The sequence below is a fragment of the Sinohyriopsis cumingii genome, unplaced genomic scaffold, assembly GCF_028554795.1.
Source record: "Sinohyriopsis cumingii isolate HCF-2022 unplaced genomic scaffold, ASM2855479v2 utg001938l, whole genome shotgun sequence".
NCBI classification, from domain to species: domain Eukaryota; kingdom Metazoa; phylum Mollusca; class Bivalvia; order Unionida; family Unionidae; genus Sinohyriopsis; species Sinohyriopsis cumingii.
Window position 1 is genome coordinate 196,121 of NW_028316086.1, and position 27,732 is coordinate 223,852.

Consider the following 27,732-nt stretch of genomic DNA (forward strand, 5'->3'; position numbering starts at 1 on the left):
GAAGTCTGTACCGAATCCCCACACAGGAACTGATGAGGGTTACTGAATATTTGTTGAGCAAATCTATATCGCATGTTTAATATTCGTTGTGCTCTTTTTCTACTCATTTCGATCTTTCGAAACAAAACTCGTGTCCACTTTTAATCAAATCTACTGCTCTATACATCATATGACCATTACATTGCATAACGAATCATCGGAGCATATTGTTGAGGGAACAGTACAATAATTTATGAACGTACCTTTGCTAGTAAAACCAGTTATATGCATGGTTATTGAGAAATATAAGGACTGTACACTTGCAATCTAAACTTCTAATTGAATATTTTATAATTGGCTGCAGCTGCAGACCTTAATCTGAAGGCACGGGCTAGAGGCTTTTTGCTTTCAATATCAACTGTTACAGACAAATCTTGACATTAAGTACACTGGAAGCCGATTGAGACTCAAAAGTAATCCCCAGAATTTACTAATGTGTAATAATTTCCATCATAACATAGAATTATATACATAATGAGAGTAAAAATCCTATGTCGAATAATAGTCCTTTCAAGTGCACTTGATCAAGCAAGGGATCGCGTGTGTTAGGGATTGATTAAAATAAATGCAATAAACTGACAAAGAACAGTGCAAAACGGGTTTCTAAGTATCATAGGCGCTTTTTATTCTGATTAAGTGTTTCTCAAAGGCAAACACAACACAGGAGCAAACAATAAACACAAAAAGCGTTGAAATTACACACGTTTTCATACCTATTTCTACTGGAATAAAAGCTTTGAAATTCCTTTGAGTGTTTTCTGTTTTGAATGAGACAGCGCAGCCGCACTATTTATTTAACAATTAGGTGAAGATAAAAAGAAAAGAAGAAAAGAACTGGGAACATATACATTAAAGAGACATAAAGGGACGTAAAATACAAGACTGAAAGAGGGTTAAATCGTAAAAAAAAGGTTGGTCGACCCATCCGAGGTTGATAATATAAAGAATACGAATCAGATGGCGAATAACAGTCCTTTCAAGTGAACTGGGTCCAGCAAGGGATCGCTTGTCTCATGGATTGATTAAAATAAGTGCAAGAAACTGATAACGAACAGCACAAAGCTAGTTTCTAACACAAAACAAGATTGAATGGTTCGACCATCCTTAGCTGTGATCCAACACCCTTTAAATATGGTATTTTATGTTCCTTTATTGTGTACGTTCCATTTGTTTCTTCTTTCTTCACCTAATAGCTGAATAATTCGCACGGAGACAATGTCTCATTCAAAAGAGAAAACACTAAAAAAACATTTTCAATCTTTTATTCTAGTAGAAATAGTGAAGCAAATTTTTGTAATTTCAACACTTGTTTGTGTTTATTGTTCGTCTTGCCTGTTTTGTGTTTGTCTTCGAAAAATACTCAGAGTCGATTTCGCTTAGTATAGTTAGAAACTAGTCGTGGACTGTTCGTTCTCAGTTTGTTGCATATGTATATGGTTTATGTTGTGATAGAAGAGTAGAATCTTGACGTTTTGTTCCATACTTATCGATGCCCATAAAAATTTGTAATGCAAGTGTAGTTATACTTTTAAGAACGCGACAAGTTCTGGAGTAGCTGCTATACATCTTAGAAGAAGATAATACTTACATGGAGTGAGCTAATCTAAGATAATGATAACTCATCGGAGATCTCGTAAATAATGATGAATCATCGGAGATCTCGTAAATAATGATAACTCATCGGAGATCTCGTAAATTACATTCTAGCTCACTTTCTCAAACAGAAGGGGAAGAGTTACCAGGGGCGGACACGTGATGGTTGGGCTATTTAAGTCTATATTTTGTGTTTTGAAAGCACATTCCTTAAGCTAATAGAAGAGGATACTAAATGCCATAATCGGTAAGAGATGACAGACAGACAGACAGGCAGAAACAAATGCTTTAATTCAAAGAACTAATCCATATATTATTTAGAAACCATAGTTAATAGCTTATTTTATATTCGATTGTATTTCGTAACAGGAAAGCCAAGTAAACCAACGTTAATCTTATCCAGAGAAATAGTAGAGGGAAAGAACACTAGAGACGACCTACCTTCTATATGTGAGGGAGATGTGGGTTTCCCGGCAGGAAACCTTGTGCTTCGATCTAATTTCACAAGTAACTTTAATCCAGACGTCAGGAATAACAACATAACAATTTCAAATGAGTCCTGTCAAGCCTATCAAAAGATCACTTTTGCATATACTTTCTCCGCAAACTGGCACGACAAGGAGATTCTCTGTTTTGCAGTCAACAACAGAAGTTTAGGACTAAACGCAACGCCACCATTCGATAAACAGTTAGTAAAGGTTGTACCAGGTTAGTAGGCCATATAATAAACGGGGTTTCATATACAGGAAGTTTCCTGTCCCTAACTAGACCGTCCTTTCCTATGGAAGCCTTGGTGGTGTGATGTTGTCATCAGTTTATCCGTCACACCTCTTCATAATTATCCTACATAATTCTTCAGTATTATTTCAAGCCTTATAATATACATGAGCATGTAGTGATGAACTGTGATGAATATTATTTGCTTGATTTATTCGGGCCTCATGAAGGGTAAAAATGTAATTATAAACAGCTACATTTGTTTGGTTTTTGGTATGTATTTTTGTATTGTTTATGTTTTTAGCTATTTTTCCCATATCAATGTATAAATGCAAACATTAGAATAAACCATACAAATATGAAAATAAAATAAGAGATTTTTTAACGCTATCCTTCGTCATGTGATCATAGTCATGGTTTTTATGAGAGTGAACCGAGCTCACGTGATAAGGTAGAGTGGTAGGACTGGATGTTTTTAAATCATATTCACGTATGCTATTATCTTCATTGAAAGGTTCCAGTCACAAACACCGACAAGTTGTCTATACATCATAAAGCGCGTATGGAAAGTGTGGCCGGTTTTAACGGTGTCGAAATCGCTCTAGTTTTAAAACAGTTTAGAGCATAAGTATGCTGCCATTTTATGACTTTTATGATTTTATGGCTAAATAATCAGGTTTTTGTCCAAAATCGGTACTTTTGAGTTGCAAGAGAGTGGATTATCTCAGAAAGACTATAATTTATTATCAGAAACAATTACGTCGGAACAGTCACAATAATCCTATTGCCCTGGCAGAATATTATGAACTGGGCAGTCACATGCTTCGGAAAGTGAAAATGATATTTGTTTCATGCTAGGTATATTACCTTTGGAGTTGTTTCCTTTTCCTCATGATACCTTTTCTATCTTGATCTTCGTTTAAGCTACCTACTGTCCGAATCTAGAACGCCGTCTATATTACCACCCATACAACTGTAACAACTTTATCGACTGCGTAAATGGAAATGAGAATGTAAATGTGTGCCCAGCCAATCTGTGTTTTAGTGTCAACGAAACAGAAGAATGCAACTATTGTAACTGGTCACTGTGTGCACCCAACATCACCGGTACGTAAAGACTTTATATTATTTTTTCCTCGCATAATTAACGGCTGAATGATGTAAACCTTTATTTCATTTTTTACCGTCATCGGGATAAGGCATTTTTTTCAGCAGGCAAGGAATACACTAATCCCATTAACAGATCAATATAAAATTTAAGCTGATTGTTTGCAAAAATTATCAGTTTGCAAAAATTATCAGAGAATAAAAGGAAATAAATATTAGGTTCTTAGAAGCACATGTTTTTTCTTTCATTTGTTTTCGTTAACGTTTGTGTCAGGTCTGCTGCATCTATATTGGGTGAGTAAGTTCACGGCCTGGCCTGAAAAATTATGTAATGGGTCAGATCGTAGCATAAAAGAGGGGAACATACGATCATAATATACCTTACACTGACACCTTTAACATGAGGAACACGTGTTTACATTTATCTTCCTTGCATGAATGCACTGAACGTAACAGGTATTAAATGTAGCTTAAACTCGTTTTCGCTTGATATTCAAAAGTCAGAAATGAACTAAAAAATTGGAACATTCACACTCTGCATTACTAAAACAATACTTTCTATTGGCGATATATGTTAATAAGCTTCAGACATTTACGTCTATTTTGCAGCTACAATATGTCCCGGTTCTGGTGCAGAAGCCATGCGTTACCCTGGTCTCAGATGCAGCATGTACGTGAACTGCACGGACAGAATGGTGCACGAGTGCCCCACGAACGAATGCTTCAATGTCAGCAATAAAACCTGTCCAAGTTGGACCCGGTCCATCACTTCCTCTCCTGTACCAGGTAATTAGATAAGGTTGTTTCGAGTTTTGAGAATATTTAAATATATCGTTAAATAAGCAATATTTGAGTCAGTTGTATTATACAGAAATGTGCAGTTTGTCATATTATCTTTGTCGATGACGTGCACTCTGCTATAGACCCATATTTTCAAACAAACAGATTAGACCCAGACTTCTCAGTGCTTTGTGTGATAATAGATCTGGATTTATTATCTTCACACTTGGACAACAATTACATACGGAGAACACTGCGGAATCATGTACGACTGGAGAAGAGCACTTAAGTAATGGTGTACTCTTCTACGATCAGTCTCTAATTCACATTATTTCTTTAAGCCATTATCTGTTCCACCCGGTCCAACATTATTGAAATGTTTCAAGCGCAAAACTTAAGATCAAATTCAGTGTTCAAAACTGTCTGTAACGTTTTCACTCGAATAACGTAAGACTAGTAGACCTGCCTGAGTCATTTTAACAAACGTTTGAATACCAGCAGGCTAAATGTTACTTTTATTGATGTTTTTCAGTATCTGATTGGGGGTAGGGGTAGGGTCAATTTAGCTTCGGTTTCATGTTCAAGACGAATCGAACGCAGGGCAAACATAACTCTATTACGTCAATGTTACACAGAGTAGCAGTGAACGCAGGGCAAACATAAATCTAATACGTCAATGTTACACAGAGTAGCAGTGAACGAGGGTAAACATAACTCTAATACGTCAATGTTACACAGAGTAGCAGTGAACGAGAAATGATTTATATAAATTAGAAAACAGAACGGGACCTAAATTAAATCCTTTGTGGAACATCGTTTGTAATTCTTATGAAATTAAAGTGGCAAGTATTTGAAACTATTTACGATTAATTACGAATGATCTTAGCCAAGAGGGAGTCGAGTTAGGGCCAATATATTTTAAATAAAGTAGCGTGGTCTGCAAAATCAGAAGTTTTATTAAAATGTTGATATGCTCCTTAAATACTATCACCATTATCATCAGTATTTGTTCACCTATAAGATTAATGAAAGCACGTTGACAGTAGTGATGGGATCAGAAACCTGAATATAGTGCCTGTCAAACCTTTTATTTATGAGGGGAACTACGATATTGACGGGTAAAATGTTTGCAGAATAGTTTGGAAACACCATAGAAGGTGTGTGTGTGTGTGTGTGTGTGATATGGATTTTTAACATAGCTTTAACAATTTTTCAGTCATACCGCTATGGTGCCTGCAGTATGGCAGTTTATAGTGATGTCTAGCACTTGGGCATCATGCCGCAGACATGTCGCATGATGTCCCACCCAGACACATTATCAGCAGATTGATTGATATACGTCTATGATTATAAGGTTTTGTTTTGTTTACACCAATACACATGGGGCTAGCTCCACTTGAGATACTATGATTCATTAACTCTAATATAGTTAGAAATTACAAAATTATTTCTAAATTTTAACGCTTAAGTCATAACTGACAGAAATGCTTCTTCAATCTACTTGAGAAGCCATTTTACCACTTCTTTAGATAATAATGGCAGACAATTGTTGGAATGTATAGTGCGAATATGCTTTGAAGCAAAAACAAAGAAAGAGAAAATATAGATACAATTATGCTGTTCTAATATATCAGGAAGATCAGTACACATTTCATCGCATAGGTGCAGTTCACTGAGCATGTTAACGTTGTCCTCGTGTTGAGGCTACGATTTCAGACCAGTTTAATATCTTTGGATTTAGCATGAATTTACAAAATATAAAACTGGATTCCAAATATAGCTGGAATATTAGTAATTTGGATTGAGTTGTATATGAGATTTGGAGCGTGTATACTAATACATGATTATAAGCTGAAAATCGGCGTTGCCACCGATGTGTTTTAGCATGTTTAGGTCTTTGAGTCGTGCCGTCATCGTTACAGCATTTAACATATATTTACTGAAACGCAGTCAGACGGCTTGCACCATGCCCGTTCTTCGTAATGGCATGTCTTGCGTATCTTTGCTCTCGGACTCAATGTTTCAGAAAGAAAGGATGTTTTGAGTTTCTTAAAGATGTTTGATACATTGACATGTTTTCATTTCAGCTTCCAATACAACTACTTCCACACAAGGTAATACTATTTTATCTAATCTCTTTTCTCCTTTGTCTCGATCATATTTATTCACTGTCATTATTCATTATCAGTTTCCTTTTTTGTATAACATCTCACAAAGTTTGTATTTCTTTCCATTCCCCTGGATTTTCCCATACAGTGATTGATACATTGATGAGTTTCCTTCTCTTTTTCCATGTCAAGGCCCGTCTTTTGGAACTATGACAAATTAAGGTTTCTGCAAAATAAATGTTTAAGATTATTGAATTTGATGCTCCGTGTGCAAATGTGTTCATATATCTATTATCTTGCTCTCCTTCTATCTAAATATTTTAGACGCGTTTCCACTGCTTATGTCCTTGCAAACGAAAGCCATTAACTTTCAGTGGGAAACGACAGGCATAAAATGGTTCCTTGACCAGACATCTACAAAATGTAAATTGATTTAAAAAAAAGTAAATGTAAACTCTCTCTCTCTAATTATATCAGAAAATATAGCAATAATTGTAGGAGAGGAATATAGATTCTCTATCAATGCCACTCGTGCACATGCTGTTAAATTTAATATGTAAAAACTAAAGAAGGGGAATCGACGATGATTTTCGCATTTAGCAGATTGACCGTCTAGAAAGAGAGGGCGTAATAATGATCATGACGTGCGCGATTTTAAATTAAGGTAACTATCTCGTCTATTCCGAAGATTGTTGTCCTCTTGTTTTCTTTTTAACTATAATTATGAATTTAAAATATATACTCTCTTTCTATCTCTATTTCTTATTGCATAATCTCCCCTTCTTTCTTGTAGAATATATGCTCTCAGTCTCCTTTGCTTTCACATCCTTGTCTTTCGTTTTGTTTTTAGCGTGTATTAATCTATCACAATATATTGCTATGCTTAGTGGATTTTACATTGTTTCTTTATAGTTCCAAGTACGACACCAATACCATCCTCTACAGGTAAATAACTTTGATTGTTCTATTGTCCTCTTCTCTGGTTTTTTTTTTTCTTTAATTAAGTTCACTGTCTTTTCTTTCCAGCCGTAGTTCTTTCCTAATTCTTTCGACATACAGCATGTGTGGTTTGACCGTTTTCCATTCATTTCTGTTTATCTGGCACTGAATAAGGAGAATTCATGCATTATCTTGTGGGATAGTATGTTGTGGGATAGTATGTGGTAGGATTTTCGATTGCTTTTGTATTCTGACTTAATAATGAATAGTCCACAATCAGCCTATAATTTGACGACAGGCATACACTAAGTGTATCTTCCTTTCCATTTATCATTCCCTCTTTCAACTGACTTTCAATAGCGTTTAAACACTTCTGACTTTTTTGTACAGAAGCATTAAATCTAAGAGAGGAAACAACAAGCAGAATTTATATATATATATATATATATATATATATATATATATATATATATATATATATATATATATATATATATATATATATATATATATATATATATATATATCATAAGCCCACTTACTTGCATACAGTAAAATAATCAGGATTATGTATTTTCCATTCAACATTCCTCTTAACTTGCAACTTGCATTTACCTCTTTTTTTCCTCAGTATTGGTGTTTTTAATAACTCTGTCTTTATTCGATGTTTGCATCATCCTTCTATTTTGGAGAATTACATGAACACTTATATAAGTCAGACAATTTACAAATTACATCTTATGATATACATGCATAAGTATATATATATTCCTATATGTTCTCTTTCTCTTCTTCGACAATTGTTTGAATGTGTGTCAACTCCTTCTGTTCTGGAAAGAGATGTGTTTACCTAAAGTTGGAAACGAGCGGCAGAAATCATTTCCTCGACAATATATTTTTTGATCTCTTTAATATTTGTATTTTGAAGAGTAAGTGTGCCGTGCATGACTAGAATTAGGTGGTCGATGATGAAGAAAATGTTATTGGCTATAGGTAAAAAAGTGATTAAATTAGATAATATCACCAAAGAAAAAAAGATTTGCTAGAGAACGCAAGAATTACGAATAATGCCTTACTTCACTTACTTTTCATAGATAATAAAAATTATTAAAAACAACTTGGAGAAAAGGTGTGCAAAAGGCGACCGTAAGCTTATTAAAGATTATATATGTTGTTGGAGAGAGAGAGAGAGAGAGAGAGAGAGAGAGAGAGAGAGAGAGAGAGAATTTGTACCTGTCTTGCGAACACCTTTATCGTTTGTTGTTGAATGCGAGTTTCTGAAATGCCACGAAGAACAACATTGTTTCTGGGTGCACGTGCCTCACCTTTTCCGTGTCTCCTTTCCCCAGTCTCTCTATATTTCGACATTATTATACTACTTTCCGCCCTTCAAAATGTAGTGTCTAAATTTAAAATACAGAGATCGTGTTAAATCTTTAAACTGTTCGGTTGACAGGAAAACAGGCTTAATAATGAACTGAATAATGGCAGAACATGAGTGCACATGAATCGACAAGTGTTAGAACAGAAATGGGCTACAAATGAACTGACATATGGCAGAATCAAGTCTGCTTAAAGTGATTTAATTTAGTCTTATGCTAAATATTAAATGTTAAATTGACAAGAAAACAGGACTACGAATGAATTGGCGAATGGCTGAACAGGGCTACGAATGACCTGGCTAATGCCTGAATCAACTTTGCTTCATTGCTTTACTTTAGTCTTATGATAAATACAAAATGTTGCAATTGTCACCTTAGAGGTGTCAGAAAGTTATGTGGTTATCGAAGGTAATGATGTTCGCATGGCCTACCTAATATTTAGCTATTCTGGTCACATTATTTTCATACATCAAGAATTGGACAAAGCGGGAGCAATATCGCCAAACCTGCGGTAAACAACATGAAGGTGAGCAGCAGAGGGGCTGTACAGACCGAAACTTTTTGCACAATAAACCCCTCCAGGAAACTATTCCTCGATAGAGGGCTTATTTCGACGAAATAAACCCTTCTATTCAGAATACAGGACAAAAAAAAATGTCCCCCGAAAACTCGAAGAGTTTCCAGGGACAAACTCGTTGAGTTTGCACTGACAACTTGGGTTACTTCAATAAATCTGAAACAGTTTCCGTGGCGGGGTCGTTATTGAAAAATCCATGGGTCGGGTCCATCCCCTCTGCTGCTCTGGGAAATGAGTTTCCAAGGAAAAACATTTTTATGTTGCAAATAGTGTATCAAGTCCAATACGGTATCTTGTTCTGGGATCGTGTAAATTTATTGTCACAAATCCGTGAGGTTTTCTTTGAGCATGACTGAAGAAATTTTTAAATTTATTTAAATCCATATCGCCACCACACCAGGTTTGATGAATATTTCTCAGTGTATGTGTATCAACTCCATTGAATATCGCAAGAAGATTACAATTATCCCTGATTACTTTAGGAATTTGTGTATAACGCTGAGTAACATAAATCACATCAGTGTTTTTGTGACGTCCCCGGGAAAATATTCTTGCGGGATTTTTTTGCTTGTCCAACATAACATCATCATACACTACTAGGTTGTTAATTGATTCATCAAGATCCTCGACGCTGGGGGCTTCTTCGATATCAGTGATAAATTCAACAACATCCTCACCGTCTTTACTCAGCGCGCTTGCACTCTCATTAAAATCTTTTATAACGTTATAGCATCGTTGATCATCTACAGATGGAGCTATCAAATACAGTTTATCCCATTTCATCCACTTCATTATCAAGTTCAGCAACAGCTGTGTTTTACCTGAACCGGATGGCCCAATTATAATCGCGCGGATAGAGTTTGGTAGCACTGAATTATGCTTAACTGGCTCTTTCTTTTTTGTCGCAGAAAAATCTGTAATTTCCATTTGTATATAAAGAATAATAATTATGGATCTATATTGTGTGAAGTGTAAGGCACGAACCCCTACGAATGATCTAACAACCATTACAACAAAAAATAACAGACAAGCACTTTCTGGTAAGTGTACGCGATGTGGCACAAAAAAATTTAGATTTCAAAAAAAAAGCGAGAATTTAGCGGAGGTGACATTGCAGCCAAACTTGGAAAGCTCCCCGGAACTCCCTGGGCAAAGTATCCCGGAGAAAAACATCTCCCAGGATACAATTACTGCGGTCCAGGGACCCGACTAGATATCAGACTTGATGAACAATCTAAACCAAAACCGGGAGAGTATCCGATAAACGCTATCGACGCAGCGTGTCACATACATGATGTTGCTTATCGAAGTAAAGATCTACAAGACAGGCATATCGCGGATGTGAAATTAATTCATGCACTAAGCGCCATAAAAAATAAATCATTTAAGGAGTCACTCGCTAATTGGTTAGTAAGATCAGCGATGAAATCTAAATTAGTATTAGGCGCTGGATAATTAAATAAAAATGCAAGCGATTTATTATTCCCCAATCGGATACTGGAGAGGTAACTCAGCAATTAATAAACTCGCCAACGCGGCATCAGTAACACGCGAGGTTGCCAAAAATTGGCTATCAAAACAAGCAATATGGCAAATCTACTTACCACCACCTCGACAAATCAACTTTGCACATTTTGATGTTAGTGTGCCCAATGAAGTTCATCAGGCTGACATACTATTCCTGCCTCATGATACTGTCCGTAGAAAAATATACAAATACGCGCTAACAGTAGTTGATGTTGCCAGTAGATACAAAGAAGCAGAACCGTTAGCGACTAAAACAGCGTCCGAAGTCGCCTCTGCGTTTAAACGAATTTATCAACGAGGACCTCTAAACTGGCCACGATTATTACAAGTTGATCCTGGCAAGGAATTTCAGGGCGCGGTGTCATCACTGACAAAGCAGCATAACGTTACCATACGACGAGGACATACTGAAATTCATCGGGATCAGGCAATTGTTGAGCGATTTAATAGAACACTCGCTGAGAGATTATTCGGATACCAGTACGCGAGGGAATTCATTTACGATACGAGATCTCGTGAATGGGTTGCAAGACTGCCAAACGTGATAGCCGCACTGAATAATGAAATTACCAGAACAACAAACATGAGACCTGTAAATGCAATCACAAAAAAATATATACCCCGCGTCAGTGAACGCGGACAACAGCAACAAAATGTTTCAACGCAGCCAGGGACGCTAGCGTCCCCACTGCTGGGTAATGTCACCGTTAGGTATTTATACGAACCAGGCGAACTAGAAGGAGGAAAAAAAAGAGCAACCGATCCCACATGGAGTGTTACTACACATAAGATATCCAGCATAACCAGATCAACTGGGAGAAACGCAATCTACAGATTAGATTCGACTGCTCCTCAACGCGGATTTAAACGCGAGCAACTTCAGGTGATTCCCGAGGATACACAATTACCACCCCGATCACTAAAGTGATCCGCACTGAAGTGATTCAATCATTTAAATAACTGCAGCAACACCTCTGCGTCGGTTACACTCAAGACAGGTCAACATCACATTTTCACGTGTATGACCGCGACTGCTATCTATTCTATCTACGGTGAATTGCCTTGGGTCGTTTTTCGAATACTGCCACAGCAATAAACAATTACAACTCGCACAGTGATTATTCTGCTGTTGTTGTAATTGTATTACAAATTCAACATCCAAACTTTGTTTGGGATCAAACTCTCTACCATTTTTTTTGTCGCTCTGTTTGTAACCGGCTAATTTCTTTCTTATTGTGTCATCAGCGATTGAGCTGTCGTTGACAACATCATCTAATACAATTCTTCGTAACTGACCTATCCTTCTTACTCTTGACACGGCTAAATAAACTAAATTTGACCACTCGATGCGATCATCAACAATCCAAACTGTTGTATCTGAAATAGTTAGTCCCTGCGAACTGTGGATGGTCATAGCGTATCCTAGCGTCCACGGGGATTTGCTCATTTTCAGTGCCTGTTCAACAGCATCAACATCAACTGTGACAATATCATTTAATACTAAATTCTGTTTCTCCGGACCCGACGCAGTCAGGCGCCCTGGAATATCAACATCAATATTCTGCAATCGCGTATCAGCTGGTCTATAACACAACGGCACTGGCAACATGGGAAATTTCTTCTGATGTAACTGAAATAACCGCTGCTGAAGTGTGTCCCTGACTATCTTTCTACTTGCCACAATTAAATCACCTGGTTTCCACGTTTCCCAAAAGTCGCTCAGCGAAGTCTCTGGAATTATTTCACGCATTATCTCACACTGGACTTTATTGGTTTGTAGCCTGATCAGTGCCTTAAACTCTTTCAGCGTTTCATCGAGTGCTCTAACATCGTTAGTTATTTCCTCATAATAATCTACAAAAGTTTTCAGCCACTCGTGTGGAGATTCACCTGTAAATGGGGGTGGTTGACCATGATCGCCGCACATCACCACTGCGGTATTTTTCTTTAGCAGCCAATCCAGAAACTGTTTTAATGTATCCAACGGCACAGTGTCTATCTCATCCCAGATGATTTTCTCGGGAATATATTTCGTTCCCATTCGTTCAGGTGTCCACGTGCCGCCGCTGTATTTGAAAAAACTGTGATACGTGCACGCGTTAACATCCCGTTGTCTCATCTCCCTGGCAAGTCTGTGTGTGGGTGTTAGCACAATCATGTCAGAGTTTCTAAATAATTCAATCGCTCGAGTTGTTTTACCAGAACCACCAGGACCGTTCAGATAAACTGTTTTGTGTCTTGTAACAGGATCGTGCACCGGCGGCAACAACGAAGTTGCCCCCGACGAAACCATCGAAGATATTTCTGCGCTGCGATACTCATCCTCGATTTCAACATCAGCCGATTTACAATATCCGTGTAACATTTCATTCTTTATTCTCCACGAGCCCCACGATGGATCATCCGATATAACATTATCCAACAGCGCTGAGTGTTTTTTATCAATATAAAATGAATCCGTTGCAACTCTCACTGCGGCAACAGGGAATCTATTGATCATCGACAACAAATTTATGGATACATAAGCCAGCATCGAAGATCTCAAATGTATGTACTGAGATGATTCTCCGTCAATATAACTAAAAACAGTCCCTAGTTTTTCCCCGTTTGACAGAAACACATCTTTGCGGTTACAGAACATGTTGTTCGTGGCTGCATCAGCGACAATAAGATCCAATTCAGTCTTGTCCATGATTAATCGACTGTGATGTTGTTTATGATCATACGCTCCACCTTGAGTGAATTTCCCTATTATTCTTCGTCCTAGATCTTTTGCTGTGCTTTCATCATTTCTGAGTTTGCTTTTAAGTACTTCAGGAGCTTTCTTGATGATAGCGTCGATAGAAGTTTCTGGATATTCTCGTGACCAATCTTCGATGACTTCTTCTAACGTAACCGGCGTTGGAGTTGGCAACCAAACTTCGGTTTGACGACAATAACATATAATCGCTTCGCTGACCGTCAGCGACAACAGTATTCGACTGTCAAGCATGTATCGCAATAACACTATCGGTGCCCATCGCTTCTCAACGAAATGTCTGCCAAACCAAACATAACACACAGGATGTAAATCCTTAGCGAATTTAAACGACGACACACAAGCAAATCCGGTCAAGTCAAAATCGGGTAAAACACCGTTGACAGCTACTCTTGTCATGGTATTGCCAGCGTGGCCAAACCGTTTAAAATATTCGCTGCATTCTCCACGCCCAAGGAAACTTCCTGGATAACACGCCGTCATGTCCACGGATATCATACCGCGGTGATCATACTGAGTATTCCACAAACCGCCGTGTCCGTATTCGACACAGCTCTGCTGGATATCAGCAAGAAAACTTTTCGGAGTTGGTCTCCATGAATTTCGTTCCCGGGCTACATGCGCGACAACACCCGGGACAGTAAAACAGTGTGTCAGTAACGTATCAGTGTTGCCAGCATGATATTTTTCTGCGAGTTTTTTCATTTCCTGCTGTAACGCCATTGTTCTGTATATTTCCCCGTTGGGTCTCACAAACTGATCATATTCTCCATCTTCGCTACTTCTGAATAACCACACAGACACTGGATCGGTTTTACTTATCTGATAAATAAAATCAAACATGCTCCCAGAATTGCTTTGCAATTCCGGATAATACTTCACAACACGGTCTTGCGGAAATATCCTAACCGAGTCAGTCCAGGCGTGACTGTTATGATCGATAATAGTTATTGGTGTTCCACGGGAATTGTATTTACACTCATACAATACCTCACCGGTTAACGATGAAACCGTTATAGGAAATTTTAGTAATCGCTCTAGCTCAGCAACATCATTTATTGACGCTCCTTTATCCGCTACTCGTGTCGCCCACGCTGTTATTTTAGTTTGTCTTAGCGGTGTTAGGCCGTTTCCTCGCATTGCATTTTTAAAATGTTCCATTACTCGCTCAGCTACACAATTCAACACCGACACCTTCATCGGTTTGAGTTTATCAACGCGTGGTTTCTTCATCGGATAAATTCCATAAACAACTGCGGTCACAGGATACGCTCTGGCATAATATGGTATATCAATCCCAACAAGTACTCCCGGTTTTGAGTCTTTACTTAACAGAACGGTTTTTCCACGAACGCCTCTGGCATCAAGAACAGGGTCTAGTTTGTCTCTGATAATCCACGTTCCCTCGCCGACTCCAACAATAAATTTTATCTGTACGAAATATCTTCTATCGTCGAGATACCCAATTATGTTACGCGCGATTGTATCGTTCATGGTAGCATCAATGATACGGTCACGAGAAATGCTCGCGTTTCCGAGGATAATTTTATACGAAGACCACGTGTGTGCGGCACCATCACGACGAAACTTTTCTTTGGCATTCTTGATAACACCAATTACCTCTGCTAACTCTCTTCGTCGTGGATCAGCGGTTAACCGGTCAAGATCGAATCTAGAACCTGATATGGGTTTTATTCTGGATAGTCTTTCAAAACCCATTATTATAATTAAGACAAATATTTAAATAGACAAATATATTATATGATGAACCAATGCAAGTGGATCAAACTAAATTCATCAGCGCCGTGTAGCAAACCCTGCAGAGGCGAATACTGTGGACAACATGCTCAACAGGTCCGCGGTGGGAGTCTAGGACCGATACCGTGTATCAGATGCGGCATTGGAGTACGAGGAAAAACGCAATTATGTTCAGCGTGTGGTGGAAAACGCTATCGAGAACTAAAACGGTATTATGATAAAAAAAATCCAGACTGTGATAACGCTCTCAAATGCGAGCGTGATTACATAAATAAGTTTTCAGACAAATTATGAATTAGACAATGATTTGCTTATAGTATAATGAATCAAGAATTCGTCCGACATCCAACTATTCCAAATTATGAGGCAAACCGAGATGGCATAGTGAGAAACTACAGGCTGAGGAAACAAGTTGGTACAGTTGATAATGCTGGTTATTTAAGATTTACTGTTAGGAAAGGGAGGTATTTATGTCATCGTTTCGTCTATGAGGTTTTTAACGGAGAGATCCCTAAAGGCCTTGTCATTGATCATATTAACGGGAACAGACTTGATAACAGTATTGAAAACCTTCAAGCGATCACTCAGAGCAAGAATACCATACGAGGAAGAGTTAAATGTAAAACAGCTATAAGAAGAGCAGTGAAATCTGTGAATGTTGAGACTCGTGAAGAAATAATATTTCAATCAATGAGCGCAGCCGGTAGGTATTTCGGTATTTGTCCACCTTCTGTACAGCATGTCGCAGATGGGATCTACAAAACAGCATTTTCAAAGAAGCTCAAACAGAAGATTTCATTCTGTTATATAACTCTTATCGTTGACACAAACGACGATAACTCCTCCGAGAGTGTGTAACGCTTTGCAGAGTTGTCGTTGCTGGTCAGAGGATTTGCTCCCCCTAAGAAAGCCACCTTGATAAAATATTTTATCGAGTTCATAACATGTAATCATTTATTTACCGTAGAATATATATTTTTTTACAAACAATATCCTCGTTTTACTGAATATATCCGACTGTTTTGCTCTTCTGTGCTTGTTATATGACCGCGCTTAAGAAAACATACAATTAAAATATTTTAAACAAGTCCCGCCCACTGCTAGAGCGAATTTCCAACTCGCAAGTAACAGTTGGGTTATATACGAAATCGCTCCCTAAGACCTTTGGGTCGATCGAAAGTCAGCACGCGCAAGCAAAACCATAAATTTAATCCGCCAATGGCGGGTGTCTTTTGTGCACCATCCAATGGTCGATTCAATGGATGGTTTTGCTCTGCTGCTGACCGTAGAAAATGACCCACCTGTGTATGTTTGTGTCGTCATAGGATAAGGTCTTAGGATAAGTTAGGATAAGATTACATGTTCATTGTGCCTTTACTTGCTGTCATACTCGAATCAGAGGTTAAAGGTTGTCTGTTCTGTACCGTCTCTTAGGATAAGATTACATGTTCATTGTACCTTTGCTTGCTGTGATACTCGAATCAGAGGTAAAGGTTGTCTGTTCTGTACCGTCTCTTAGGATAAGATTACATGTTCATTGTACCTTTGCTTGCTGTGATACTCGAATCAGAGGTAAAGGTTGTTTGTGTTGTCAAATAAATGTTTGCCGGGCCTGCTAGAGAACTCGATCCTAGAAGCCAGGGCTGTCTCGTCTTGTAAATAAATGTGCCTCTGAGTCACTTGGCAGTCAGAGGGGTCCGTCCTTAGGATAAGTTACGTGTTATATGTTTGTCCTTGTCAATTCACTAAACACGTCCTCTTGAGCCTATAGAACGTTATTTGACGATCTAGAGGCTCTTGCAGGGGATAAAGTGTTTCGTGTTACATGTTGTATTGTCATGTCGGAAGCAGTCCTCGTGGGGTTCTAGAACGTTATTTGACGATCTAGGCCCTTGCAGGGGATAAATGTTTCCGACTGTCTCGTTTTGTTTTGGAAAGCTAGCGTTTCTCATGCAAAGTGTTTCTATTAAAAATATAAAAATATATAATAATATGAATCACGAAAATATAAATACCATACTTGTTGAAATTAAAGAATTACAACAGCGAGGTTTTAATATTTTACTAGACACTGAAACAATTATGTCAGATTTTGAATCCTTGAATGAGCTATCACGCTTGGGGAAGAACAATCTCCCTGCTCGTTATAGGTTCATTAAGGGTTTGCAAGATCGTGTTTACAGATCACTTGCCGGGATAACTGAAAATCAGGTATCTGAATTTATTCCACTGTGCCGTGCAGTTGAGAAGATTCGTCTTGGATTGTCACAAGAGTATGAGACTCGAAAATTAATTAGCACCAGGGTGAGACGGTTAAAAGGTTATATAAAGAATCTAGACACGGAAATGCCTTGCATTTCTGACAAAAATACTAGTGTTTCTGACTACGAGGCCGACAAGGAAGTATAAACCGCATAGCGTGTGACTCACAGCACAAAGTGAAAGTAGAACCTGAGAACGCTAGCGCCCCTCCCCCCCCCCCCCGCTTGGAGTGTAAAGCACATTTCCACGGGTAAAAAAAAAAGTGTATTATTTTTTTTGCCCTTGGAAACTCAAAGAGTTTCTCAAGTGAAGGGCGCTTTCAGATTTTCAGGATTTGCTTAAGCGTTTCAACATCAATACAGGAATGAGAATAGTTCATAATCTGTTCTCGTTGACACCAAACTATGATCATATGATTTTGCTGTAGCTCTGTTAATTGTGACGGAGTTAACAAGAAGTCTTCGTCACCATACACGTCAATAACTATTTTAACGGGGAAATACTGTTCTGGGAATGTCTGTATTTGAAATGCGGTTTTTATTGCCTCGTAAAGAATTTGCTTATCATGAATATGAACTCGTGCATGAATGTACTCGGGTTGATACATTATACACAACCGTTTTTTTTTAAATGCGTGCTAGCACTTTCAACGATAACTTATGCTGGTTTTGATAGGGTATTTGCACGATAAAATGACGAAAATGGATCAGTGCAGAAAAAAAAACTATTATAAATATTATGGATCCCTTGACTTAGGACTTCACCAGTAAGTTTATACTAACAGTCTCGTCACGCAGGTCCAACAAATTCCCCCTCTGGTCGGTGAGTTTGAAATTTATCGTTGACAACCACGGGTTATGACACCGTAGATAGACCGGATTGATTGGTTCTTGCACAATCAGAAAACCAGGGGGGTCTCTTGGTGTGAACGTATACAGGATAAACCCCTGTTGTGCCGTCGTAGTATCTGATGCGCTGTAACTGCCATCGATGACGTCACATACAAGATTGACCGCAATAACATCTGTGATATTTACGATCCCGGGTGAGATGTGTCTGCCATCGGATGCTGTACTGTTGTCGTGCTTGAGAATAACAGGTTGTGGTTTTATTCGTTCGTACGCGGCAAGAATATCTTCGAAAGATTGATCGATGAGATCAGAGACTGATTTTCTCAGCTCGGGCACGTTATATCCAGGAAATTTAAAATCTGAAATATCATTCACTTGAATACCATATTTAATTGCAAAATCTGCTCTGGCTATCTGTCTATAATTATCATCGATATAGTCTTTAAGATCCAGTAAAGCCTGAATTATTCTTAGATTTATAGTTTCCATGGCCGATGCGAGTTTGTTTAGTTTTTCTATGGTTGTGATAATATTATCACGCGGACTTGTTAAATCAGAAATATAATCTTGGAAATATACTCGCAGGAGTTGTAGCTGTTGTTTATGTACTAGATTGATCGGAATAAATAATTCAGATTCTATATCATCTAGACGGTAAACACGGAGCTCCTGACCCCCCTTAACACGTGGAGCTTCTATACTCCAAGTATCGGGCATTAAAGTACTTTTTCTTGCTAGTAATTGATCTGCAAGGAGTAAATAATAATTGTACTCGAGGTCGTGTAGTGCTTCTTTATAGGTCATAAAATCCGATTTTTCAGGTTTTGGTGGACGAGGTTTAACCTCGGGGGCCTTTGGCCATCCTAATAATGTTCGGATTGAGCTGTTATAAATATCCACGGCGTATCCTGGCGTTGAGATTTCAATGACCGCAGACAGCGTTGGTTCATGAGCTGTTATAGATATTTTGGCTTCCTTGCCGGTGATTCGTTTTATTTGGCGTTGTATCTCATTATTGATTTCTTCGATCTGATAACTCCCAGTGGGAAGTGTAATTGTATTCCAGTCAAGTTCACCCTGTTCGCCGGAGTCGGCTTTGCTTTTCCCGAACACGAATGAATTATTTGGCTGCAGACCACCAAATGATGCCGACCTAACATTGGGCCAGCTGTGATACACACTGAGCTTTGCTAACGCGATTTCACTCACTGGAATTGGAGTTCGAAAATTAATACCGAATTCTGGTGTCGTCGAGGACACTGAGATCATTGTGGTCCTTACCGGTGTTGTGTTTGTGACTATTTGTTGAAGCAGTTCTATTGACATTATTTATTTGTTTAGTTTTCAAATAGTCATTGTACGCATCTGACATTAGTTTGAATTCAGAATCTGATATCGTAGCGTCGCTACTTTGCACGTCTAACGATGATGATATCAGCGATGATAATTTCTGATATGCGGTCGTGGCTGTATTTAATTTTGTCGTGTAATCGTGTAATTTTGTGTTAGCACATGATGATATTTTTTTTGCTATGATGCCGAAAACTCCAGCTGTTGTTGTGGCCGCGGAAACACAGATCGTGGCGGCGACTGCTGCAGTTACCGGAGTGACCGCTGATAGTATTGCTCCGGCAGATGCAACAACGGCAGATACTGAATAAACCATAATATCCAGCACTGTTATGCGGCGCTTGTATTTTTTTACTTTTTGACTAGTTACTTCGATGACAGTTTTTAACTCAGATTGCCACTCACGGACTTGATTGTATCGATATTGTTGAGCATCTGGCGTCGTTGACATTATTCAATTACGCGGTAACCAATTGAGGCGTTGCAGCGACGAATTCCAAACAAAACCAGTAAGATGTTGCTGTTAAACTATCGTCCTCGGCTTCAAGCATAAATGTTTCCTCGGTTCCGCTGTTTAGTATTACAGTGCAAACCCCGGAATACTTATCGGTGGAATGTCTCCAAGGATATGTTGTGAAGATTTCAAATTTAGCGGCTGAAAACACAGACAACCTGTAAACACCGGTGGCTGTTGCTGTATATTTGATAGTGTTATTTTGTCGTGACCATGTTGCGAATCCCGATGATACCGTGAATACGATGTTGGTGATATGCCCCGGAGTAACTCCAGTGGGAACTTTAATCAAACTGGTTTTGTTAACGATATCAGGAATACCCGATACGATATCCTGCTGTGTTTGTTTGATCGTGTTAATGTCGGTCTTTACATCAGCGAGTTTTACATCGACGACTGGAGGAGTCCCAAAGAACTTATCCACGACCTCATCAGTTTTTACGAAGTTTCTTCGAAATCTTGTAAACGCGCCCACGTGAACATCATGCTCTGTACGCAGCGTATTTAGTTTACCGTTGACGATGTCCACGTATTGTTTGTTTGACGCATCCTGGTCGGATTCGGGATTCGCTAACGCGGTTATTTTGTTGCCGCTCATGCTGAGTTCGCCTGTCATCGTGTCACCGGCTTTTTTCACACATTTATCAACACCTTTATCAATACTGTCTTTGATGCTTGCGATTGATATATTCGAGTCCTTGATCCGGCCGCCATCACTAAATGCAACGAAGTTATCCTTGGTAGCTCCAAGAACTCTGCGAATTATATCATTCCACTTAATGTTGCTCGTTCTTAGTTTTCCTTGCCTGTCTTGGAAAATAGCAACTTCATCTGGGTCAACTCCAGCTATATTCAAAAGATTATCGACTTCATCTTTGGTCGCATATTTTGAGAGATCAGCATCTGTGCTTGGTTTACCTCCTCGTGTGAAAGGTCTTCCGTAAATATCCACCATTATTCTTATTGCTGTTTTTCAAATGCTAGCATTTCTCGATGCGGTATATTCATACACTACTTTATGAGGAGGAGTTGCTGGATTTCTTGAGATTGCATCAAGAACATTTAAAACCTCCCTCCCACAAATGGGCGGATCAATTAATGTTTGTGTTGGTAACGTCGACTGCCACACTGGAACATTAGAAAATCTGCTGACATACTTGAGAAACTCAACTGGCGGTGCTAAACCGTACGAATCAAAATAGATAATTCCACGTGGATCGATCGCGTAAGCAACCCAGTGAGTTCCCGGACCATCTTTGTTGTCGAGATTGATAATGCCAGTTTCTGGATTATTCGGTCGTTGCGGTAATTGATCTCGCATAAATACGCCTCTGAAATGTTTTACACGCAATTTTTTAACAGCATCGAGTAAATCAAAATTGCTCAACGGCGTTAGAATTTTTTTGGATACCATGATGGTGGAGTTCCTGGTAGTCTTAGACCGCGTCCCTTTTTTTTCTTGTATCCTTTTCCCGTTGCCTTTTTTAGTGCCATTCCAGCTGCAGTTCCAACTGCACCGAGTGCTGCGGCTTTTGCTACGGCTGGTGCTGCCGCGGCAATCAACGCCGGTATTGCTGCGAGAAGAGGAAATATTCCACCGGTTTTAGTCATGTCCTTGATAGCTGCAGCAGAGAAATCAAGTCGGACACCGGTTTTTGCTGTTAGTGCCTTATTAAAATGTTTAAGCTGAGTATTAGTCAACGACAATTTGTTTGGACCACCAGTAATCTGATCTCGTTTTAGTGTTATTGATGTCCCGCACGTGCTTGCGTTCTTTGATTGCAATTTCTTCGTTTGACCGGAAGTCAAGGTGACATTAACATGACTGTATGACATTATATCCTAAGTTTGATTTTAATTGCGTTACATATTCTCGATTGGAGCGTCGATGACCCTCATTCGTCCGCCAACACCTTCAAGCAGCATTGCTTTATCGGAGAGTATGACAGCAATCGCTCTGTAACCACCAGCAGGAACACCTACACGAGCTCGGAAATGTAGGTCGACAACAGATTGTTTAACCAGATCAAGATGTTCCAGCGAAAAGTAATAAATCGGATATAAACTCATAAAGTCTCGCTGTGATATTTGCAGGCCAGTGTCTACATTAAGGTCGCGCCCCATAAATGACATCAGACGATGATACGCGCGTGCGACACGATGATGTTCGAAATCTATTAATATATCCTCAGATGGCTCCTGATGCCCATTTATTCTCAACGAAACTTCAGAAACTCCAAGTGTATCAAATACCATTGGATTTCTTTCCTGGCTATCTGTTCTAGCACGGTATTGAAATGCAATGAAAATATGTCGTGGTGCTGATACTCCTTGTTGCGATGATATATGCCATGTAAACAACCCACCATTATCACCCTGAATAACGTCTGTGGTTGTTGTTTTCCAGGATAGCAGTGATTTACCGCCCGTGTCCATGAAAGACAACAGTCGTTGTTCTTCGGTGATTGACGGAGACAACACTGGCATCCACAACCACAGTTTAGTTAGTATTACCTGACCAGGGGCAACAGCAGCATCTCGCCAGATAGCGTCATTATCATCAGGTTTTCGCACAAGTACAACTGTGTGTTTGGCACCGAATATGACCTTGTGGACATCTCTGCAGAATCCAAAGATGTGAGACAATGGAATCACACCTGAGAACTCTTCATCTCCACTTAACATCGATCTACGTGTTGCAAAACCCAAATTAAAATTTTCGTTCATCGATGCAACTGCGTCACCGGCATTATTCATTGTTACATTCCTGTTCTCGGGGCTGTCGGTTATATCCTTTGCAAACATCATTGATGGTCCGGCTGATCTGGTGTAATCATCCGAGTATCTCGCCAACCCGAGAATTGTTGTGGCAACGTCGACGTTATCATGAATTGTTTCAATTTCTTTTCCATCTATCATGTAAATAGCGGATTTAAATAACGCCATGATGCCGTTGTTAACAAATCCAACTCGGTCGCCGATTCCGTAGTTAGTGTTATCATTCTTTAAAAGCCTACCTTCAACTTCGATGAAGGCCTCAGCGGGCAAGAAGTATCTACTTGTATCCTGGACCTGTAGTTCAATTCTTCCGCGTTGGTTAGGATCACGTGCTTCATAAGAATAATATTGAAAATCACGTACAGAATCATCTTTAAGTACTGGTTTGGACATATCAAACGCGTCATTGGATTTTCGTGCAAACATTATTATTATTTGTGATGATCTAATTAAAATGTTATCGTCACCGGAAACCACTACCAGCTATCAAATTAGCAGTTACACTATCTTGCAACGCTTTGGAGGTAATTCCTGCTGTTGCGATCTTAGCTAATTTCTGATTTACGGCCTTATTTACTACGCTACTAACATTTGCCGGCATAGCTTCAGTGGATGGTAGTTTTACTGGCACCAACCTCTCGACTGGGTTTTTTTTTCGTATCAGCTGTGCTAGTCGATCCTTGATTGATTGAAATGCTTTCCCGGCAAGACTACCAACAGTGCCAATGGCTTTATCCTTGACAACATCAGCGGCTTTCATCGCGAATTGTTTTGCTAACGGTCCAGCTTTCGGAGCGATTCTTGTGACTAAATCCCTAACAACATCACCGACTCCATCTCCGTAAACAACCTCGTATACTGGTAATCGTGAGTTTACTACTCTGACACTTCTTGGTCTGCGAAAAGAATCGTGTAGTATCATTTTATTTAATTATTGTTTATCTAACTGAATTTGCTAGCAAATTTAATTATTAGTCGCTGTGGTAACCGTCTGCGAGTTCATCAATGAGCCCCCGGTAGATGCTGATATCCATGATGCCACGCTGAAATAGTCTCTGACAGATATCTGCGGCTTCATTTATAATTTCCGGAGAATTGTTTCCGGCACGTCTTCCTCCGATGAGAACTTCCAACCGTGATACATCATCGATGATATTATTAGGGCAGGCAATAAAACCGGATCCTAAACCCTCCCCTGTTGATGGTACAATTCTTGGGGATAAAATGTCTTGAGGCAAACTTTCAGAAGATGTTGTTAAGCTAATTATCGGCGACCTAGTTTGTTTGAATTTTTGGCCCCGCGGACTTCCTTCAGATGCAGCCTCGTATTCACTTAACGGAGTTAGGTCAGGATCTATTGCTCTTCGCCGTGAAGGATATTGTTGTCGTTCTGTGTGTTGCAACGGTGATTTTTCTTCTTGAGGTTGCGATGGTGGAATTTCAAGTTTACGTATAGCATCTACAAGTCTATCGTATTTTGTATCGTCCCTGCTGATTTGTTTTTATTTTCACGTATACGATACGAATATTTGATAAAATTATCATCTGTCATAGAACCGTGTTCTGGGTTTAAAGACACATCTCTTCTAATCAATCCTAACAGTATTGTCTCAGGTAATTTCTCTTCTGGTACATTTTTAAGAAGTTCAATATAATCCGGCGTAAATCTTTTGGCGGGGTCAGTAATTCTCCCTGTTACTCGCTTACCAGCAGGTACTGACACAACAACTTCATCGGGTGGAGGCGGGGGTTTAAGTCCAGCTGAAATATCCTGTAAAATTTTCCTTTGCTCTATTAAAGCCTCTTTGGTAACAGCTGCGGATTTTTCAGTAGCTTTGGTCACGGGTTTAAATAATTCCTCCGTAGTCTCTGCAAAGCCTTCCCGTGCTTGCTGTCTTAGTTGTAATTTTTGTCTGACACTATCACGGACAGGAAGAAATTTCTGAATTGCTTCGAGACGTTCTCGAGCTAATCTAGTCGTATGTGCTTCTCCAATATTTGCCATTATTTATTTGTCAATGATTTAATTCCGCTAACATAAAAATGTTTTTCCTTGGAAACTCATTTCCCAGAGCAGCAGAGGGGATGGACCCGACCCATGGATTTTTCAATAACGACCCCGCCACGGAAACTGTTTCAGATTTATTGAAGTAACCCAAGTTGTCAGTGCAAACTCAACGAGTTTGTCCCTGGAAACTCTTCGAGTTTTCGGGGGACATTTTTTTTTGTCCTGTATTCTGAATAGAAGGGTTTATTTCGTCGAAATAAGCCCTCTATCGAGGAATAGTTTCCTGGAGGGGTTTATTGTGCAAAAAGTTTCGGTCTGTACAGCCCCTCTGCTGCTAGGTGAGCAAGCATAGCATAGCTTTTAAAGAAGGAAATATCACAACTAATTCCGCAGTCCTGCGTCTCGGTTTTAGTTCTTTTCTTTTTTTTTTCTTCTTCTTTTCTTTTATGAAGCCACAAAACACAGTCAAGACATAAAAGGAAAACATCACTTTGAAAATCAAACCTATTGTAGGTTTTGCATTTTTGGCTTGCACAAATACAAATGACATTGTACTTTCTGAGTGACCTTTTGTTTTTGAAAAACTTCCTGGAACGTTCACGCCTTTTAAAGTCTAACGGAAAGCATGTAGTGTATTATAATTCACTATGCATTTTACTGATGAATGAATTCAGTTTTTTTTATTACAGTTTTGATTGCGTAGGATGCTGTAATGATGTCAAGTGAAACGAAGGTGATTTTGTCTAAATTGATACCCCATTTTGTATGTCCTATGCTGTAATGATGCCAGGTGAAACAAGAGCGATTGTATCCAGACTGATACATCACACTGCGCATCCTATGATATAAATTCATTCTGCATTGTGGATGCTATTCTAACGTGCGTGAAAATGACGCACAACTAATTGGTTTGCCAGATTAACGGAGTCATTAAGGATATTTATCACGCTGCATTCGCTACAACTGTTATTGTCATACAGTATCTTGCTGCACAAATGTTTTGATTTTAAAATATGTCCACCGTTCAAATTAACTTTTGAAGAGTAAAGGAAGCTGCATTATACGTGTGGGTGTCACCTACCTCTGGGGAGGGGGTGGGGTGACTCTGGACAGCTATCCCTAAGAAAGGATTGAACTATTTTTGTTTGGGCGTGAATTTACCGGCAATGGAGACAAATCATTCTAACGGAAAATGCTAGATGAATGAGATGATTCACACAAACATTTACTAGCAGATGCACTCAACAATGACAAGGACAGTTAATGAAAAAAACAATACGTGTATGACAAATTTAATAAAAATGATAAGAATGTGTGGCTCAGATTTGTTCACAATCAAAAAAAGAGCAAAGCTGGAAAAAGTGTGTGCACACTAATAAAGAACTGGATTATAACATACATGTCATTGAAGGGTTATAAAGAGTTTATCACATTTAGGCTGTCAACAGAAGCGTAACAATAGATGTCCGTCTCTGGTGACGTCAGGACCTCGCTGAGTGGTTGGCTGGGGTTGAACGGCGAATTTACGCCTGAATTCCACATTGGACTTATCATAGGCTTTAAATTGCTGTTTACATGGGATAGAAGATGATATTCCCGTAGGAACAGATGCTGCAGCCACAAGTCTGTTCTCTAGACTCTCCTGCTAATAATAGCAAAGTGACTGTATGCTATTGGTGTTCATAATGAACTGAACAGTCAATAAATGGCTGACTAGCACATAGTTGAATACGGTTGTTTGAGTTACGTATACATAGTTGAATACGGTAGTTTCTGAGTAACGTACACATAGATGAATGTGGCAGTTTCTGAGTAACAAATACATAGATGAATACTGCAGTTTCTGAGTAACGTGTCACTCCTCCTGCTAATGAAATATAGATAGAACAAGGGTAACTGTCAATCCTGCCAAATCAAAGGAAGCAATGCTTGTAAGTCTACTGTTCTGGAGTTAATGCTGTCTTATTTATACACGCGTACATCCGCACTAGAATATCAGTCATGCTTGGTTGAACAGTTTATTCTTCCCTTAGCGATAGACTACAACATCCGCAGTTCTCCCCCTTATATTGGTTTTCCTTCCGCGTGGTAAACTTGTGGCTTTTTTTTTTTTTTTTTTGTGTGTGGCTCACGTGCTTTTCTTGCTATCAATGCATGTTACTCACTCTGGCAAAGTTATACCTTTTATTGATACTAAGGTAGTGAAAAGAAAAGAATAATTTTAAAAAAAAGGTTCCCTTTTCCCTTTGAGAGTGCGGTTAGTAGAGATAATTGAAGATTATCAAATCAATAAGTAGGTTGTTCACCTGTCAAGATTTTACCATGAAATTCACTAAAAGTCTACTCTATTTGTGGTCAATCGCTTGGGACTAAATCTTTATTATTTACTACTATCTTTATAACAGTTTGGTTGATTTGAGTGGGGAAGGGGGCGTAGTGGGGAATGGAGCTTGTGGTCCACAGAGACAGGATTTATCCCATATCATTAGGGCGAATTGGAATTGTTTTAATCTTTGGTTTCACAATGCCCTCTACTCAGAAGAGAACGAACCAATTCACTGTAATATTAAATCGAGTGGAAACTGCACGTGAGGTTGGATAATTAAGTATTCTTATTTCCTTGTATAGTGTTATTCCAAACACTATTTCCAAAATGGTGGGTATCTATTTATTTACCTGTTGAT

General features: G+C 39.0%; 1 protein-coding gene across 20 annotated transcripts in view; it reads left to right on the forward strand.

Moving 5' to 3' along the window:
* LOC149771348 (uncharacterized) overlaps positions 1-27,732 on the forward strand; it is a 106,815-nt gene that overhangs the window by 70,023 nt on the left and 9,060 nt on the right. For 19 of the 20 annotated variants that reach the window (XM_089948572.1, XM_089948579.1, XM_089948573.1 and 16 more), the window contains 5 exons: positions 2,002-2,340; positions 3,274-3,456; positions 4,066-4,242; positions 6,324-6,350; positions 7,257-7,289. In XM_089948572.1, the coding sequence (XP_089804698.1) occupies positions 2,002-2,340; positions 3,274-3,456; positions 4,066-4,242; positions 6,324-6,350; positions 7,257-7,289 (759 nt within the window). Of the gene's footprint in view, positions 1-2,001; positions 2,341-3,273; positions 3,457-4,065; positions 4,243-6,323; positions 6,351-7,256; positions 7,290-25,737; positions 25,782-27,732 lie in introns of those variants that run through there. The other variant, XM_089948593.1, reaches the window with a different exon arrangement.